The sequence below is a fragment of the Eurytemora carolleeae genome, unplaced genomic scaffold (genome assembly GCF_000591075.1).
Source record: "Eurytemora carolleeae unplaced genomic scaffold, Eaff_2.0 scaffold854, whole genome shotgun sequence".
In the NCBI taxonomy this organism is placed as follows: Eukaryota; Metazoa; Arthropoda; class Copepoda; order Calanoida; family Temoridae; genus Eurytemora; species Eurytemora carolleeae.
In genome coordinates, this window is record NW_019396778.1 from 93,676 (window position 1) to 113,628 (window position 19,953).

At 32.6% G+C, this 19,953-nt stretch overlaps 3 protein-coding genes and 1 long non-coding RNA gene across 7 annotated transcripts in view; 2 read left to right on the forward strand and 2 right to left on the reverse strand.

Moving 5' to 3' along the window:
* The first annotated feature begins 1,648 nt into the window (after positions 1–1,648).
* On the forward strand, positions 1,649–10,184 carry LOC111708596 (zinc finger protein 141). 3 transcript variants are annotated; one of them, XM_023482019.1, is made up of 9 exons: positions 1,649–1,783; positions 3,112–3,204; positions 3,449–3,515; positions 4,123–5,021; positions 6,454–6,656; positions 7,077–7,131; positions 7,648–7,783; positions 8,559–8,667; positions 9,562–10,184. In XM_023482019.1, exons 1-9 carry the CDS (start codon positions 1,671–1,673, stop codon positions 10,026–10,028), a joined length of 2,142 nt encoding a protein of 713 aa, XP_023337787.1. In that variant the 5' UTR covers positions 1,649–1,670; the 3' UTR covers positions 10,029–10,184. The 3 variants fall into 3 exon arrangements, with proteins under 3 accessions (XP_023337787.1, XP_023337788.1, XP_023337789.1); XM_023482020.1 differs by having other exon boundaries at positions 6,457–6,656; XM_023482021.1 differs by lacking the exons at positions 1,649–1,783; positions 3,112–3,204 and adding an exon at positions 3,745–3,829 and having other exon boundaries at positions 3,443–3,515.
* On the reverse strand, positions 7,727–9,590 carry LOC111708600 (uncharacterized). Its single transcript, XR_002766695.1, has 2 exons — positions 9,144–9,590; positions 7,727–8,693 (listed from the first exon to the last, which is right to left on the reverse strand). It is a non-coding gene; the product is annotated as an uncharacterized LOC111708600 (long non-coding RNA).
* Positions 10,185–10,192: 8 nt separating the features above from the next.
* Positions 10,193–19,294, reverse strand: LOC111708598 (uncharacterized). Its single transcript, XM_023482025.1, has 6 exons — positions 19,205–19,294; positions 15,186–15,288; positions 14,586–14,690; positions 12,557–12,677; positions 11,295–11,422; positions 10,193–10,632 (listed from the first exon to the last, which is right to left on the reverse strand). The coding sequence occupies exons 1-6, from the start codon at positions 19,273–19,275 to the stop codon at positions 10,312–10,314; spliced, it is 849 nt and encodes a 282-aa protein (XP_023337793.1). The 5' UTR covers positions 19,276–19,294; the 3' UTR covers positions 10,193–10,311.
* LOC111708597 (transmembrane protein 39A) overlaps positions 10,551–19,953 on the forward strand; it is a 36,088-nt gene continuing 26,685 nt past the window's right edge. For both annotated transcript variants that reach the window (XM_023482022.1, XM_023482023.1), the window contains exon 1: positions 10,551–10,641. The gene's annotated coding sequence lies outside the window, so the exon portion shown is untranslated. The remainder of the gene's footprint in view (positions 10,642–19,953) is intronic.

Below are 19,953 nucleotides of genomic sequence, written 5' to 3' on the forward strand. Positions count from 1 at the left end.
ATCTGTGCTGTCATATTATTATCATGAGCACCTATATTTATTTAAGAATCAAATTTGACTTTCAAACGGAACGTTATTTTACTATAATGAAGTTCAATGGAAACGAAATTTTATTTATTAATTTGTACTGTACACTGCATGGTGAACAGTGACATCAAAACGAGATCAATTGAGCCCTCAATGTTTTTTAGCATTTTGATTTATTGTCTTTACGATTAATATTTGTAATCACTATTTTAGCAATGTTATAAACTAAAAATCTATTTTTAACGAGTTTTCCAGAGATGTTGGTTTGACGGTTCCCAAGATAAAGATTATGCAAATATCCGAGTTATTAAACAGCGCTCTGCATAATTTTAAAGGAGTTCTCTTCAGATTCTAAATATTTAGCTCCTGAGCAACCATAAATACTGGAGTACTAGCTCTATAGCCTCTATACCAACACTATACTGGAGTACTAGCTCTGTAGCCTCTATACCAACACTATACTGGAGTACTAGTTGAATAGCCTCTATACCAACACTATACTGGAGTACTAGCTCTATAGCCTCTATACCAACACTATACTGGAGTACTAGCTTTGTCGCCTCTATACCAACAGTATACTGGAGTACTAGCTCTAAAGCCTCTATACCAATACTAAACTGGAGTACTACCTCTATACCAACATTATGCTGGAGTACTAGCTCTATACCAACACTACTTGAGTACTACTAGCTCTACACCAACACTATACTGGAGTACTAGCTCTACACCAACACTTTACTGGAGTACTATCCCTACACCAACACTAGACTGGAGTACTAGCTCTGTACTAACACTAAACTGGAGTACTAGCTATGAACTAACACTAAACTGGAGTACTAGCTCTGAACTAACACTAAACTGGAGTACTAGCTCTATACCAACCTTATACTGGAGTACTAGCTCTATACTAACACTTCACTGGAGTACTAGCTCTATACCAACACCATACTGGAGTACTAGCTCCATACCAGCTATATATGCAGGAGCACTTTATACTGTACTGGAGTACTAGCTCCATACCAGCTATATATACATGCAGAAGCACTTTATACTTTACTGGAGTACTAGCTCCATACCAGCTATATATATATGCAGAAGCACTTTATACTGTACTGTAGTACTAGCTCCATACCAGCTATATATGCAGGAGCACTTTATACTGTACTGGAGTACTAGCTCCATACTAGCTATATCTGCAGGAGCACTTTATACTGTACTGGAGTACTTGCTCCATACCAGCTAAATATATATAGGAGCACTTTATCTGGAGTACTAGCTCTATATCAACAATTGATCCATATAAATTCTGGAATGTTCGTTAAATTATTATTTTAAGATATTGAATTGGTTTTGTCTGAAATCAGGAATCCTAGTATTTAATTCGTGATTGATTCGCACTGCATCTTTTTTCATTTATATGTTTTGAATAGTTTGGTTCGATATATATTTTTTTATTTTTTGTGAAGCAACCTGTATAATATGATAAGTAACATACTTGATTATTATTCTATTTATTAATATATTAGGAATTTTATCTACAAATTTAATTGTTTATTGGTTTTTTTTTTAATTTACTTTTTGTGATATTTGTAACATTATGATTTATTTTTCCACATTTTAGTTTTTTCACATTATTTCAGATTATGATTTTGAGAATGGAGGGAGAAGTCATAATATTTTCTGGGGTTGAAGGGACTTTGACTCAAGAAATATCAAAATTGTTGCTTACAAAATCTGGTTGGATAGAAGCTCTCAGGTGATGGGAAGGGGTTGGGTCGGATGGGATGGGATGGGATGGGATGGGATGGGATGGGATGGGATGGGATGGGTGGGATGGGATGGGATGGGATGGAAAGGGCTGAGATGGGATGGGAAGGGTTGGAAAGAGGATGGGATGGGAGGGAAGGGTTAAAAGAGGATGGGATAGAAAGGAGATGGAATGGGCTAGTGTAAATTGACGGGATGATAAATTAAAGTAAATTTTATCTTATTTCATTTGTGTGACTTCAAAAATTGAATATTCCTATATTCAATTCTTAGAATGTCCCTTTGAATTTGGACAAAGCTTAAATTCTATCTTGTCTTCGAATTATTTGAGATTTGAATTTCTTTGATGGGCCATCCTTCATCCTTCATCGTTTCCTCTAATTTTCTTCTTTTCTATTCATAGAAGTGCTTTTTAGATTTCACAGAGTCATCCATTAAGATTAGATTAAACCACGAATACATTTTTAAGTGTTTTTTTGTGTTCAAAACTTGGAGGGGAAAAATAATTTTGGAGAAAAGTAGTTGAGTTTTTGCGACAAAATACAAAATTTCTAATCCTTATATCTTGGCAATCTGATGGTGGAAACCCTTGATATTTAAAAGTTAGACTATTTGATATAACAGAATTCATAATTTGAAATATCTAAGGTAGTGCCAAACATTCAATTCCTTTAATGTTATTTTAGGAAATGAAACTTGCCATTTTTAATTTTAGTTTTTGGATTTAATAATTCCAAGCCAATCCTCGTCCCTAGGGACTCTGGAATTATAAATGGAGTTATAATCCATGATGAATGAATAATGAACCAACGCTAATTTATTAAACAAAATTATGAAAGTGTCATGTTGAATATATTATTAGTAGTATTTTAGTCTTTAATGGATTAAAATTAATAATATTGATTAGTTTCCCATTTTTTTCTTTTTAGGAATTTAAAGGAAAGGAAACGTGTGGATTTATTTCTCTTTTTACCGATTAAAATTAGTATTAATTGCATTTTCTTAATATGGATTTAAGTGTAGCCAGCTTTAATAGACTAAAAACGTTCCCAGGATTTATTTTAATTTAATGCTGGTCCATATCCTGGATCCGCATTAAACAAATTTAATCAGAATTCACATTTAATAAGAATTTAATAATCTTGCATTAGCTGACAGGTGTTTTGAGAGCAAAAATTCTATAATATGCATTTTAAAATGAGAAATGGTTTTTACTCATTTTAAAGTAATTAATATTCAGAAACCGAATAAATATTTATTGACGAATTAAAAGAAAACATTGGATTGGAATTAAAAATAATTAAAACTTTATTCCAGGAAGGAAAAGATTGATGTGTTTGTGGACCAAGTTAATATTCCCTCTATAAAACCAATCGAGAAATTAAGCGAAACAACAAATTTAAAACTTAGGAAAGATTTTTGAACTTTTTTAATTTGAAATTTTTAAAATCGTGAAATAATATTTTTTTGTAAAATAGGAAAAAAATTTAACTTATTTGAAATATATAATTTTTGTTGATTCTTGAAAAGAAAAAGAAAATAGGTGATAACCTTCTCAAAATACTTAAATTTTAAAAACTTTTTTTTATCTCAAACTGAAAGCAATCTTGGGTCAAAAAGTACAAATCAAAGTTTATATTCTAATCCTAATTAGAGGAAGCTTGGAATCCATGCTGGAGGCTCAAAATATTTTGTTGAATCTTTCATCTTCATACTCTCAGGTATTTGTACTTTCCCCTCATCTTTCATACTTTGGTATTTGTACTTTCCCCTCATCCTCCATACTTTTGTATTTGTAATTTATTGCTTCTTTCCCCTCATTTTCATCCCTTCATGTTCTCATATATTTTACCTTATTCCTTTTTAGTTTTTAGATATTTTTTAATTCCTCCATTCTCATTCATTTCTTCATGTTCCTATATATTATCATCTTAACCCTTCATATTTCAGATATTTGTACCTTTTCTTCTTCCTTCAATATTTACAAGCGTCCTCCCCCCCCCCTCCACCCCTCCACTTTAATCTCAGTTTAGAGGTAAATTGACTCTTCATACAATATTGAGTCCCCGCCCTGAAGGGGAAATTGTTAGACATTTTCAATATTTTATCTAAATGATCCTGTCAACTTAGATCAAAAGTTTAAATGCATAAAACGGTTTTAAGTTTGCTTCTACAGTCAATGCAGCTTTTGGGAACTAAATTAACAATTTTTCGTTGTAAAAATTCAAATTGAAGACAGGATGTATTTTGAACTGTAAAATGGTTTAGAACTTGTAGAAATAGAAAGAAACTTTGTTCTTCCATTTATTTAATTAAAATTATTTTCAGGGGAATTGTTTACACAGAAATATCTCTCTTCCGAGTACTGATAATATTTCCATGCCTCTACCTGGAGATCAGAGTAGTTCTATACACATAACTAGAGATCAGAGCAGTTTTTTACATATACCTGGAGATCAGAGCAGTTCTATACAAATACCTGGAAATCAGACTAGTTCTATACATATACCTGGAGATCAGAGTAGTTCTATACATATACCTGTAGATCAGAGTAGTTCTATACATATACATGTAGATCAGAGCAGTTCTATACATATACCTGTAGATCAGAGCAGTTCTATACATATACCTGGCGATCAGAGTAGTTCTATACATTTACCTGGAGATCAGAACAGTTCTGTACATATTACTGAAGATCAGAGCAGTTCTTTACATAAACCTGGAGATCAAAGCAGTTCTATACATATACCTGGAGATCAGAGCAGTTCTTTACATATACCTGGAGATCAAAGTAGTTCTATAAATATGCCTGGAGATCAGAGTAGTTCTATACATATGCCTGGAGATCAGAGCAGTTCTTTGCATATACCTGGAGATCAAAGCAGTTCTATACGTATATCTGGAGATCAGAGTAGCTCTGCACATATACCTGAATATCAGAGCAGTTCTGTAAATGTAGATGAAGATCAGAGCAGCTGTATTAAATTAACTAAAGATGAGGAGAGCTTAGTGCTTGCATCCAAAGATCAAGGAATTAGGAGATCCAACAGATCGACTCTGAATGAGACAATTGGTTCTGCAAATCTCATTCTGGAGCTAAAACTAACCCAGCTGGAGGAAAAAGTTCTGCTGACCCAAGAATTATCTGATAATCTGGGTTTCCTAGGCTCGACCAGTAATAAACTAGAGAACTTCCAGCCCAGTTCAGAGTATGAGGATGATGTAAGGAATGTCAATGAAAAGTTTTAAAAAATAGTTTCTTGACAAGGAAGAAAATTCTCTCAAATCCACACCAATTACTGAGAAGGTTCAAACTTTGATATGATTCCGGAAACTTCTTCTGCATTCTTTCCTAAAATTACTTAATGTTCAAACACTTCACTTTCACAAGTTCTTGTAACTTGTATCTTAAACTTGAATTATTCTTTTGTAAATTAAAAAGATTCTGAAACTTGTACAGTGAGAACCAGAAAATGAAGGAATAGTAAGACGATGACTCAAGTTATGACTTTTAATAGTCTAAATAACATGAGACACAACATTTATGCAATGTAAACAGACCAATTTTACTTAATAAGTCATTTATTGAATTACAACTAAAACGTTGTTTTCTCAATGTCGTCTTCCTATTCCCCAGTTTTCTGGTTCTCACTGTAATCAGGATACGCTGAAAAATGTTTCTTCGGATCGGATTAGGTTGAAGGGAATTGTTCAACTTCATAATCCGCGTAGATTAATTACTTCTCATTAAGGATTAAATTTGATCGCGGAATTTCTAATGACATCAAAAAATGCAGAATAATATTCCATATTGGAAAAAGGGATATTTTAGACTATTTGTAAATTTATTTTCTGGTTTAGAATATTTAAATCAATTTTTAAACTTTTTAAGTTTATGTATAGTGTATAGTCTCGAAGGTGTTGGATTTGGTTTTGAATCTTTAATGTTTCTCTTGGATCAAAGTTTTTGCAGGGGAGTACGAGGGGGGACCCCAGCCTCCCCCCCTAAATGTGCTCCGCTGAGGGCGGGCACCCATTCTGATTCACAACAATACACTTCAAAGCTTTGTGTGATCAAGTATTGCATTAAATATCCATGTTTCCCATTTTGAACACTGATTATTTTTATTTGTGGTTTCTCTAAAAAAGGGACTCGTGTATTTCTTGCTTCAGAAACGATAGAGAAATGAAGGTTTCATAGCTACATCGTAAAATAAAAAATACTTTATAATCTTACGTTTCCCTTAGCTAAAAAAGTTTCATTAAAAAAGCTTTAATCTATACTGCATTCAGTGTAAATATATATTTTATATCATTATTTATAATACAATATATATCGATCCTATGAAAATATAGATATTTTTCACCCCTTGAAGCTTACACCCCAATGAGTCCACTGAAGAAAATTACATAAATAATTTATTAACACTTGTAATATGGAAGTGTGTATATGATCGAATAATTTACATAGTTAAAAAGGTATCAATATTTTTTCAAAACATTGGTTTTTAAGGGGGGCACAATGTTGCCAAGGGGGTGAGGCACAGATAAAATGTTCTCGTACGTCCCTGAATTTTCGTATTTCAGTTTCTGTTGATTCCAGTCAGAGTTTTTTAACTAAATTTTGATGTTTGTTTTACTTTTATTGATCCTCCTTAGAAGGCGGAGTGTTCAGACTTTGGCGGAGGTTCATATTCTCCGGCCGGAGGAGGTACAGGAGTATGGGTTAGATAAACTCAGGGGACTAAATACCCGATCGAAGAGGTATGAGAGAATGTCAGAAAACAAGTTTTCCTGCTCGCTCTGCTCGTTCCAGACTCAACGGAAGAGTCATCTTAACAAACATTTACTCGTGCATCAAGGAACAAAATCACAACAATTCTAAAAAATTAATCTCAAACCTGTGACTTAAGTGCTCAAGCTACTCATTTCTTCCATGTTGGTTTAACCTTAGGTGTTTTATAGCTCATAGGTGCCAGCAATGAACAACTTTCTCTGATTTAAAAGGTTAAACCTAAATTTTAAAGTGTGTGCAGTGTGTATTGTGCTCAGTCGTTAAAGATTTATCTTCTTCAAAAATTTAGACCTTTTTTGTGCTTTAGCCTAGTAATATTCGGCTTCGAATAGTAAATTAGCCTAGTAATATTCGGCTTCGAATAAGTTACACGATAATTATTTCGCATTGGCCCTTTTCCCTGTAAAATCAACAACCTCGCAAAAAGAACAAAACTGAAAAAGCTCGATAAATAAAGATAATTGCTTTGAGATGATTTTGTTTTCAGTATGTCCTATTATATTCTTGTGCGCTGAGGCTGGATGTGGGTTTAAGTGTATCAGGTGGGTACCGACAGCCATCTTGGAAAATATCATTTTCAAGTCTTGCAAAAGAAACATATTGTTTACATTTTTACATTCTTCATTAAAAACCAATTCTTTCAGGTTTTTTAAGCTTGCAAATTTTTAAGAAAAGAAATTTTTCCAGGTTATAAAAGCTGATCAGAATTTTGTTGAACTTTTTTATGAATTCTTATAAAATATTTGCCCAAAAAAAAACAATAATAACTGTTTGACCAAATATACACAGTATTTTTCGGTTGTTCTGTTTGGCTGGTGCACTGTATTCAGCATAAACCCCATTAAACCCAAGCCTAAAATATTTAGAGCTTGATTAATAGATGAAAATTAGTACCAATTTTATATTTGAAATATATACCTCTATCCTTGAACAGAACTGAATAAATTTGAGCTACGTCGGTAAACTATATATGGCCAGTTAAAATTTGAACTACCGATTAAAAGTTGAAGGTTAAGAAAGGATTTGATTCGGTGATTCAAATTTGGAACAAAATTTAGGAACGGTGACCTCACGAAACACCGAGTAGCTGAACACACAAACACGGTTAACCTTCTCCGCTGTGAGTCCTGTTCCTACAAAACATCAGACCGGAAAACATTTCTTCGACATAAGAAATATTATCATCTTCGGAAGGTAATTCTTACAAAGCTATGTCCATGTTAAGAGACTGTTAGCGTATTTTTTAATGGAACATCCCCGCAAAGATAACAATGCCCGATTCACAACAGTACCATTGAAACATTAATCTGATCAAAAATGTTAAGTTTGCGAAGTTCTCCATTGTTTCTAATAGGCAAGAAAACACGAATGAATGAACAGTTTAAATAAAAAACATGCATATCTTAATACATACTTGATCAGACAAATCTTTAAAGGGTACCGTTGTAAATCGGATATTGCCATCAATGCAACACAGAGTAACTTGTAATTACGCTTACAGTCCATTACGCTTACCATTTTTGTACCTTTTTAACCTTTATCATATCAATACTGTGGAAAATATTGATGTTTTATCGCTTGAAAAGTGTTTGATTCTCACAATTTCCTAAATTGTTTTGCAAGAGAAATCTTCAAGTCACTATCAAAAAGATACCACAAAAAATCATTTTTTGTAGAGAAAACATGGATATTTCCTTCATTTTTGATCCTAAAAAGCTTGAAGGGTACCATTGTGAATTGGAAACGCCACTCTGTAGAGTGAGTCGCTTAAAATTGCGTGTACAGTTCATTTAATATCTTAATTATGTAGATTATCTATTCAAAGTAAGATTTTATGGCTTGGGGAAAAAATGCTTCCCAGAATTGTGTTTGAACTAAATCTTTTGAATTAAAAGAAATTCTAATGATTATTTGCTGATTTTCCGTTCTAAATTTCTGCAAATAATTAAAGATTGTTTTCCCTGTTTAGAAGATTGAGGTTGAGTGTGCCCTGTATAAATGTTCTCTATGTCAATATAAAACCCTGAAACCTAAATTCTTTGCTCGGCACACCAGGGTTCATCTTCAAACAACACCAGGTCATTCATTTATCCGCAAACTTAAACTTTTAAACTAAAATCAAATATTTTCTCGGAAAAAGAATTTAATATCCGCATATTTTTCATACCGTGGTCAGTATATCAATACAAAATCCTTTAGTGAAATGGTGATATAATTCAGAGACTGAAATATATTTCAATACAGTATTCGGAACTGAAATGGTGCTTTGTATATACCAATGAATTATCAGTGACTGAAATTGTATTTATCACTATTTCAGTAACTGACACTGTATTGATTTATACTGAACATTTTTTAAAAGAAAGGTTTTCTTGAATTGAAATATAAGTTATTATTTTTGACCAAATATGTTATTACAACCACTTAATGTTTTGTATTGGTTAAACCCGAGCTTAGGACTCGGATCCACTGGATCCGAGACAATTTTTCTCCCTAGATCCGGATCCAAAAAATGTTATCTCCCTCCATCCCGATCTTAAACATAGAAACAGACCCGAAAGAGTTTAGCTTCCTAGATCTGGATCCGCCACATTTAAGCTCCTTGGATCCGGAAGCGAAACATTTTAGCTCCCTAAATCTGGATCCGAAACATTTTAGCTCCCTAAATCCTGAAAGTAAACATTTTAGTCAGAAAATTGTGTCAAAAAAGTTCAAAACATGAATTACCATAATTCATTTATTTTTTCACAGCTTTGATAATTATTTTTGAGAAGATTATTTATTGAATCAAAATAGATAATCAATATCTACTGAAAGAAGCCTGGTGAAGTTTTTAATCCTTCAAAGATAATCTCAGATCACCTTTTTCTGGGGATAATCTCAGATCACCTTTTTCTGGGGATAATCTCAGATCACCTTCAAAGCTAATCTCAGATCACCTTTTTCTGAGAGTTGAATGAATTTACTTTCAGATCAATCCTTACGAGCATTAGAGAAAGTCTACAAATGTGATCAGTGTGAATATACTAGCAAAAAACAGGAGCATTTAAAAAGACACAAAACAAGCGTTCATCTGATTGAGAGAAACTTTGTCTGTGATACTTGTGGTCGAAGGTTTAAAAGAAAAGATATTTTGGATCAACATTCGTTAAAGCATTCTTCTTCTTCAACTACTTTTCCCTGTGAACTCTGCAATAATTCGTACAGAACTTTTGGTTTATTAAAGGAACATAAAGCATCACATGAAAATAAAAGAAATATGAAATGTACTCTTTGTCCCAAAGCATTTAATACTAAAATGGTTCTTGACAAACACACTAAGAACGTTCATGAAACTCCAGGATATCCGTGCAATGACTGTGATAAAGTCTTCAATACTCTTTTCAATTTGAAACGTCATAAAGAGAAACACTGCGCTTTAACTCCAGTTACTGCGTAACTTTTATTCCCCACAAATTTACTGTAATTATAGAACTCTTCTTAGTATTGTACTTCTAACCCCCCCCCCCCTTTGTTTTCTGTTCTGGCTCCACACATATTAATTTTCATTATTTTATTAAAACTTTTCATTGGATGAAAAGTTTGAAAAACTTGAGAAATATGTTTGCCCGGTTAATATTTTATTTTCAATATTTCAGATTTAACAAAGATGATTAAAAATAGTGCATACAGTGTAGACTTTGGACTAGGGTTATCACAGAATGTATGTAAATTAGTGAGGTTTAGTTAGTGTTTGAAGTTGATTTCTCTACGTGGACTGCTTTACTTAGCTCCCGTAGAGCGGAGCGGAGAGAAATTCCAACCCGTCCTGAGGAGAAACTCCTTGGTAGATAATCAAACCAACCCTCATCAGTTTCCTCATCTACAACAGGTTCGGAGATTGTACTATTCTCGACCACGTTGCTGAGACGGGATTGGAGCTGGGAGCTAAGAACGGGTTGGAGTAAGGGGCCCAGATTTAGTTCCGAGAGAGTTTGGATCCCGCTGCTCCAATCGGAGAAACCAAACCCGGTGTAGGAATTCACATTCTTCTCATTATCAATCTAAAACAGGTAAGCTAAAGAATAAAAATAGTAATATCATCAATTAAAATATACAGCTTTAGTCAATTCTATTCTAACTATAGAAACAAAGTGTACCTTGAAGTACTTGTTGTACCTAGTCTATAAGTACTTGTTGTACCTGTGTACTTGTTGTACCTGGTCTGTACGTACTTGTTGTACCTAGTCTATATGTACTTGTTGTACCTAGTCTATAAGTACTTGTTGTACCTAGTCTATGTGTACTTGTTGTACCTGGTCTGTACGTACTTGTTGTACCTAGTCTATATGTACTTGTTGTACCTGGTCTATACGTACTTGTTGTACCTAGTCTATATGTACTTGTTGTACCTAGTCTATACGTTCTTGTTGTACCTAGTCCATTTGTAGTTGTTGTACCTAGTCTATAAGTACTTGTTGTACCTGGTCTATATGTACTTGTTGTACCTGGTCTATATATGTAGTTATTGTACCAAGTCTATATGTACTTGTTGTACATAGTCTATAAGTACTTGTTGTACCTGGTCTATATGTAATTGTTGTACCTAGTCTGTAAATACTTTTTGTACCAAGTCTATATGTACTTATTGTACCTAGTCTATAAGTACTTGTTGTACCTAGTCTATATGTACTTGTTGTACCTAGTCTATAAGTACTTGTTGTACCTGGTCTATATGTACTTCTTGAACCGGAGGTAGAACCTCCTCTAAAGATTGATCAGAGTACTTGAGAAGAGGAGAATTTTCTCCAGTCAGGTTTTCAAGTCCAAAAGGTTCCCCTTCTGGTCCAGATCCTTGTTAATTAAAGATGTTTTGGTTGCGGTTCATGGAGTTTTACAAGTGTGAAATATTAATTAAAGGGAAAACGGTTAAAACATGCTATTTAGTGAAAATAATTAATCTTTTTAGAAAAAAAATATTTTTAAATAGAAGAATATGGCGAACCATTATTAATTATGCTTTAAAGGACTGTCTGCAATTCGAGAGACCGACTTAAAACAGCTAGTTCCGTCTCCCCTGCCCTAAACTGTAATAAGCTGTTGTAATTATAAATATCCATTTTACATGGTTCAATGTGGTATTTGAGAAAAATATTCTGTATTTGTAAAACATGACCACTGGCCAGGGTTTATGCATAATCTAATCATGGTCCGTTCCAAGTCCTCCTTTTCAAATTTATGAACGTTCTTTTTGTAATATTAAGGGTTTCATGTTGCAAGGATTAGTTTAAACCAAGGATATTATTGTTCAGAATTTACAGGACAACTTTTGGGCGAACAAAATTTCTCACGATTTAAGAATGGGGGGGGGGGGGGGTGTTAAATGTGTTAAATTTTGTCAATTTTCTTTATTGCATAATTCTTAGTCTTTTTTATTTAAAAAAATATAAATATTTTAAGCTAGGGAAAAAGACTTGATTCTTAATCCCACAAAGGTTAAAAGGTTACTGTTGTAAATTGAGCATTCTACTCTATAAATGGAAGATAATATAAAACCAATTCTTATTGATGCATTATATTCTACCTGAAGTGGTTTTAGGATTCGAGATCAAAGGAAGAAGCCAAAATACTTTAAGTAGATTAGAAAAAAATGAAATGAAAATAAAACGCGGAAAATAGCTTTGTCATGGATGTGTCTCTATTTATATTAATGTGTAAAGTGATGTTAGGTACTTTCCCAACCCAAGGGTATTTTCCCAAATGTGCGATTTCCCTAGTAGCAACTTCCCAAGTCTTTCGTTACCTCAGCGCTCGGCCTCCAGGCTCCTAGCCACAGCGCTCGGTCATCGTTGCAGCCTGCGGCGCCTCAGAAGACCTAACCTAGCCTTTGGGAAGCTACCGCTTGGGAAATTGTCACTTGGGAAGTCGTTCTAGAGAAAATGTCTTTAGTAAAATACCTAACACCATCTAAGGAATATTCCAGCTCACCTTGAAAGTCGATATTATTTATAATATCGTGGAGGTTTCCTAGAACATCAGACATTACACCTCCTTCTCGTCGAACATTGTTTAACTCGTAGAATAGGACAGGAAGAGACACCACTAGAATCTAGATAAACACGTGTTTTAATGGAGCAGTCGGGTTGATTTTTAAAACTTTTTTTATGTAACAGTAAGCTAGGACTTGGAAGAGACACTACCTAAAGTAAGATGTCCAGTTTAAAAACTTTTCGTTTTATCAAAGAAGTTATTTTTTATTTAATAGTTTGGCACATTTAAAAACAAGAAATAAATCTGCCAGAATCTAAATGAAACGTTTTAACAAATTTAAGAAAGGATGGATGAATTTACAGCTAGGAAATTATAGCAAGTATTGAATTATGGATGATGAACGTAAAAATGAGAAAGGAAAGAATAAATGGATTTACGAATAAAAAAGATAGAATAAATAGATATACAAAAAAAAGGATAGAATAAGTGTATATACAAACAAAAAAGGATAGAATGAATGGATGTATAAGTAGAAAAGGATAGAATGAATGTACAAATAAAAAAGGATAGAATGAATGAATTTATAAATTAAGAAGGATAGATTGAATGAATGTACAAATAAAAAAGGATATACTGAATAGATATACAAATAAAAAGGTTAGAATGAATGGATTTACATAGGATAGAATGAATGAATTTATAAATAAAAAAGAATAAAATGAATGGATACAAATAAAAAAGGATATAATGAATAGATTTACAAATGAAAAGGATATAATGAATGGATATAAAAATAAGAAAGGATATAATGAATGGATTCAAAAATAAGAAAGGATAGAATGAATGGTTATACAAATAAGAAAGTATAGAATGAATGGATAAACAAATAAGCAAGGATAGAATGAATGGTTATACAAATAAGAAAGTATAGAATGAATGGATAAACAAATAAGTAAGGATAGAATAAATGGATATACTAAAAAAGATAAGATGAATGGACAAACAAATAAAAAGGGTAGAATAAAGGTTTGCATTAATTAGAAGATCAGATGAATGAAATATTTCATATTAAAAGTTATGTTTTGTTTGAACTTATGTTTCCTTAAGGTTTATTTATCTTTCAAAGCTAACTTCTTTTCCCCCTACCCTTCTCTCTCCCACCCCCTCTTTCTTCTCCCCCCCCCTCCGTCCTTCTCATCATTTACAAAATCTAAATGAATTAACCTCGAACTTTACAACAGAACAAACTTCAGAGGTGGATAATAACTCCCTTCTCTTCCGGGCAAATAGAAAATGATGCAATTGAAATGTTGGAAGAAAAAATACCGTACTGAAGAAAAAGAAAAAAGGAGATGGGTCTAGAAGATAAAATGAAAACAAGAGATTTAAACCATATTTAACTGAACTTAAAGATGACATTTTTTATCCCCATGTCTTAGTAAATCCCTTTAATCAATTATATTTTTTTCTTTTCTGAACATTATAGCATAATGCATGTTATTTTTTCGTTACCTTATCTATAATTATTCCCAGCAAACATAAATCCAGTGAAACAGAGGGAGAGTTACCTTCCATATCATTATTCCCAGCAAACATAAATCCAGTGAAGCGGAGGGAGAGTTACCTTCGCTATCATTATTCCCAGCAAACATAAATCCAGTGAAACAGGGAGAGTTACCTTCGCTATCATTATTCCCAGCAAACATAAATCCAGTAAAACATAGAGAGAGAGAGAGTTACCTTCGCTATAATTATTCCCAGCAAACATAGATCCAGTGAAACCGAGGGAGAGTTACCTTCGCTATCATTATTCCCAGCAAACATAAATCCAGTGAAACATAGAGAGAGAAAGAGTTACCTTCGCTATAATTATTCCCAGCAAACTTAAATCCAGTTAAACCGAGGGAGAGTTACCTTCGCTATAATTATTCCCAGCAAACATAAATCCAGTGAAGCGGAGGGAGGGTTACCTTATCTATTATTATTCCCAGCAAACATAGATCCAGTGAAACCGAGGGAGAGTTACCTTCGCTATAATTATTCCCAGCAAACATAAATCCAGTGAGACAGAGGGAGTGTTGGCTCCGCTATTGTAGAAGGTAAACACGGAGCCGCATGTCAAAGCAGTTATCTAGAGAGGAATTTTACTCATATTTCAATAATGTAGAGTGGATGTTAAAAGGAGCCTAATACTTTGTTTCCTTAATACTTACTTTTGAAATTTTTTACTTCCCCTAATATTGTCAACGCTCTAACCTTTTTTGCCTTAATTTTTAATCAATTTTTCACATTTTTGATTCGAAGTTTGGAAGGAAGAGTTCCTTTTTGGGATTGTTAATTAGTTCTATCTCTCTGTCCCATTGTTAAATTTGAACTTGAAACTTTAAATTTCTAGGAAAGGGTGGGAGGGGCCTTTGTATATAAGGAAGTTCAATTCCAGGAAATAGGACAAATTGGACCTGTGGGATATCAGCTATGGTGGCTGCAGGGCATTAATAAATTCAAGATTTGTATTTTTGTCTCAGAATTAATTTTATGCAACATATGTTCTCTTTGAATGGAAGGTCAAAATCTTAGTAGTTTCTGTTAAATATTTATCTCCAAATCTCAACCCTGGAGTAGTTACCTGTAATGGGTTGACTAAAAGTGGAGCTAGCACAGACTCTCTAAATTCTGCAGCTAAACTTTTTAAGTTTTCGTCTAGTAACAGATCAGGATCAACTTCTTTCCTAATATAAACATAATCTTAGTTTAACCTTTCTACTTAGTTAGTTCTTGATACATTCTCAATCATTGAGTGATCTTTATATAGACTCAATCTTAGCTGATCCTTGAAACAGACATAATCTTAGTTTATCCTTAAAACAAACCTATTCTTAGTAGATCCTTGAAATACAACTAATCTTTGTTACTGCTTGAATCTTAACTGATACTTGAAACAGGTCTGAATTTTAGCTTCTCCTCGAAACAACCCTAATCTTGGCTCATTCTAGAAACAGACCTAATCTTATTGCTCATCCTTGAAACAAACCTAGTTTTCTCCTTGAAGTCTACCTTCATCTTAGCTTCTCCTTAAAACCTACCTTAATCTTAGTTTCTCCTTGAAACCTACCTACAATACATCTTAGTTTCTCCTTGAAACCTACCTACAATACATCTTAGTTTCTCCTTGAAACCTACCTAAATCTTAGCTTCTCCTTGAAACCTATCTATTCCTTAGTTTCTCCTTGAAACCTACCTACATCTTAGTTTCTCATTGAAACCTACCTAAATCTTAGTTTCTCCTTGAAACCTACCTACAATACATCTTAGTTTCTCATTGAAACCTACCTACATCTTAGTTTCTCTTTGAAACCTACCTACAATACATCTTAGTTTCTCATTGAAACCTACCTACATCTTAGTTTCTCCTTGAAACCTACCTACAATACATCTTAGTTTCTCATTGAAACCTACCTACATCTTAGTTTCTCCTTGAAACCTACCTACAATACATCTTAGTTTCTCATTGAAACCTACCTACATCTTAGTTTCTCCTTGAAACCTACCTACAATACATCTTAGTTTCTCATTGAAACCTACCTACATCTTAGTTTCTCTTAAACACAGACTTTAATCAGCTTCTCCTTGTAATAGACCGAAATATTTCATCAATTTTTCTTTAAAAATATTTAAATATAAATAAATCCACCTATTTTATCAATAAAACTATTAAACCCTATTGAAGCTCAAAGTTGCTGTGATTAGTTTCTGTGAACGTTTTCTTAACTTTTTTCTTTTCAATCAAAAGTCAGATAAACTATTAGACTGATTTTCTTTTCAATCAAAAGTCAGATAAACTACTAGACTGATTTTCTTTTTGTCTGAAGATTACGATTTTCCCTTTATAAAAGCGAATTTTGATTTAAGATGAAATTGTTTCATTTCTAATTCAATTAAAAAAAAACTAACATTAAAAACATGATTCTTAGCTAGGTAAAAGTTTTGAGAAGCAAATTAATTTTAATTTTCCTACAAACTATTTTTAAAACGTATATTAAACATTAAAACAATTAAATATTCAAGGGGGGGGGGGGGGTTAAACATAATTAGCATTTGGTTGGCCCCTTTTTTTAAATTATTTTATTTATGATAAAGTGATTAATAAGAATTGATCATCCATTTGGTGGAAATAGCTGTGAGTGCTCTACATCTATTTTTATGTATATGTTATAACACGATGTGTGCCTGGATCAAGTTTCTCATAAAATCCATTTCTTTAATCTGTTTTCAATCAACTTCTAGTCTCTCATACATTATTTAAACTTTTTCATCCAACTTTATAAAACTTAAACAAAATATATTCTTCAATATTTTACAGAGTCATGAAGGTTGAGGAATGAATGAATGAATGATTAATGATTTAAAAAGAAAAACTGAGTTCTTGTCGTAAACTCTGATGTTGTAGACCTTTTTTCAAACTATAAATTCTGTTAGATCAAATAATCTAAATTTGGAATATTAAAGGTTTACACAATCAGGTTGCAAAGATGAAGGGATTAGAAAAAGTTTGTGGTAAGCACTAAGTTCCCTTATTTGATAATGATCGAAAATACGTAAACTAAGTTTATCCACTTGAACTTGAACCGTAACACAAGAGTAGTGGTTCAACCTAGTTCGACTGCCTTTCAATATTCATTGAATTATGATTCAAACAATAATCTAAACTTGATTTGTTTATTTCTTTTTTATTGCTTATTTTTAAAATTGAAGATGATTTTTGTTAATTTTTTGGAACCCATAACACATGAGCGTTGAATTGTTCCACAAATGATTGAACTGCACTGGTTGGCCAGTTCAACGTTTTTTGCGCTTTAATGTATAAATTAAGAATTTTTTTTCTTTTAGAACTTTTTTCTTATATCTCCGTTTTTTTTGGGTTGACTAAAATTTAAATTTGATTTAAGACAGAAGAATAAAGATTTGGAAAAAAAGTTTTTGATTTTTTTGTATCTTAAAATGTATGATTGTACCGCCTTAGTTCACCAGTTTTGACGTTTTTGAGCTTTAATTTAGCTTAGGGATACAAATATGTAAACAAGAACTTTATTATTCCCTGTAAACATTTTCTTTAATATCCCCCTTTTTGGGTTGGGTAAAATAAGTATTGTTTCCACCTTCCCGCCCCCATACAAGCACTTTCTGCTAATACATAATAAACAATATCGGAAATTTCATCCTGGTTAATAGTTTACATGGCTAATGGCGGAAGTAATGCTAATGCCAGGGAAGTATGTATTTTTAACCAACCCGAACTTTTTTTAGCATCCCTTTTTCATTTCAGCATACATTATTTATCCCCCCCCCCCTCTTGTCACATCCCACCCCCCCGTCTATCCGTTGGTATTTATCCCTGTATTCATGTTAAGGTGTATATATCTAGTGTGGTTTTTAGCTTCCGATATAATATATATATATATTAGTCCTTCTTGCTAACCGTTCAATTAGTACATTAGATGAGGAATTTTAATTTGATAATGTATATATATATATGTATATATATATATATATATATATGCATACTTATATATAAACCCGTTCTTTATGGCTAAATCAACCTTGAAATGTTATTTGTTTCAGAATTCCCAAAATGTTCACAATGAGATATTTTTAAATTTGGATTTAATGAAAAATCTATCTATTTTACGTTTATCTTTAAACGGTCCTTTATATATCAATTATAAATCAAATATGTATATCCCATTTTTTTATTTAACTAATCCATCACTTTTATATACTAATCTGATCTATATATTTTAGAAATTACACAATTCCTATTTTTTTTACAAATCTGACCTTGCACATTGTCTTTTCTGTACATTTAATTAACCGTTTATACCATTATTTATACTTTTATTCAAGTTATATACCACTTTGTATTATTTCCTAGATTTTATTATTATGATTCGCTATCTCTTTTTTTTAGCACCATCTGTTATCACTTATTTTTAGGAATATGCATGTATAGTTCAATGGTACTGCTACCGTCTATTATTGTATTAATTTTAATTATTACTTGGCATTTTAGTTAAACCAAGCTAACCATATGCTTAGTTTATCTATAGGCCTAGTTCTTAAACCTTTATTAGATATTTAGAGAATGAAGTTTGAATATTAGAAATTTAAAAAGGAATTTCTGTTAAACATTTCAGGAAACCATACAAAAGGAGCAAATAATAAAGTTTTTAAGGAAACCATACAAAAGGAGCAAATAATAAAGTTTTTAAGACTAAAGCTCGAAAACTTGGACCGACAAAAATTATAGAAATCAAATTGGACCGGGAAGGGAAAAATGCATTCACTGGACTGTTATTGTGTATTCAAGAGACCTCTCCCTGAAACCTTTTATCAGAGATGTTCAAGATATCATGAAAATTGTTTAATCTGAACAATTTCCTCAGTTGTTTTGGAAGCGGAAAAGTGCGAGTCACTTGAACAGAAAACCCACAAATAAAACAATCAATATTAAAATAGATATCTCGCATATTCTTTATCAGACGAAGCTTTTAAGGGAACCCTTGTGAATCGAACATAACACTCCGTAAATAGTCACTTGAAAAATCGTATACAGTCCCTTTAATCCTGTCTAGAAAACAGGAACTATACCTTGATTCTGTATCGAATGGAACAGCTCCTATTCCTAGGAACAGAAACCCCAAAATAGTATATCTGGACATTCTCAATAATCTGAAATTAAAAACTAAATATAAATTTTTTCAATTAGTTAATCTTTTAATGATCGGTCAACTTTTGATGCAGAAGAGAGTGGTCGCGAATGATGTATGTATACTCTTCTTTTCTTGATATAATATCTATGCCCTAATCTCCCAAAAACATTCAAAAATTAAAGATTTTCAAAAATCCCCAAAAATTTTTGATTTCTATACTCAGGCTTACACACCTACAGAGTTAGACACATCTGTCTAGGTATATATGTCTGAGTATCGATGTGAGATATGTCTAACTGTCTAGGTATATATGTCTGAGTATCGATGTGAGATATGTCTAACTGTCTAGGTATCTATGTCTGAGTATCGATGTGAGATATGTCTAACTGTCTAGGTATGTATGACTGAGTATGGATGTGAAATATGTCTAACTCTGTAGGAATATATGTCTGAGTATGGATGTAAGATATGTCTAAATGTCTAGGTAAGTATGTCTGAGTATGGAATTAAGATATGTCTAACTGTTTAGTTATATATGTCTGAGTATGGAAGTAAGATATGTCTAACTGTCTAGGTATATATNCAGAATTTTTTTACAAGGCAATGAACATTCTCGTGATTCTTCCGAGTTCCCCAATCAAACTTTTAAACAAACCCGTCGTCCGGGGGTTAATGAGTTATCAGTGG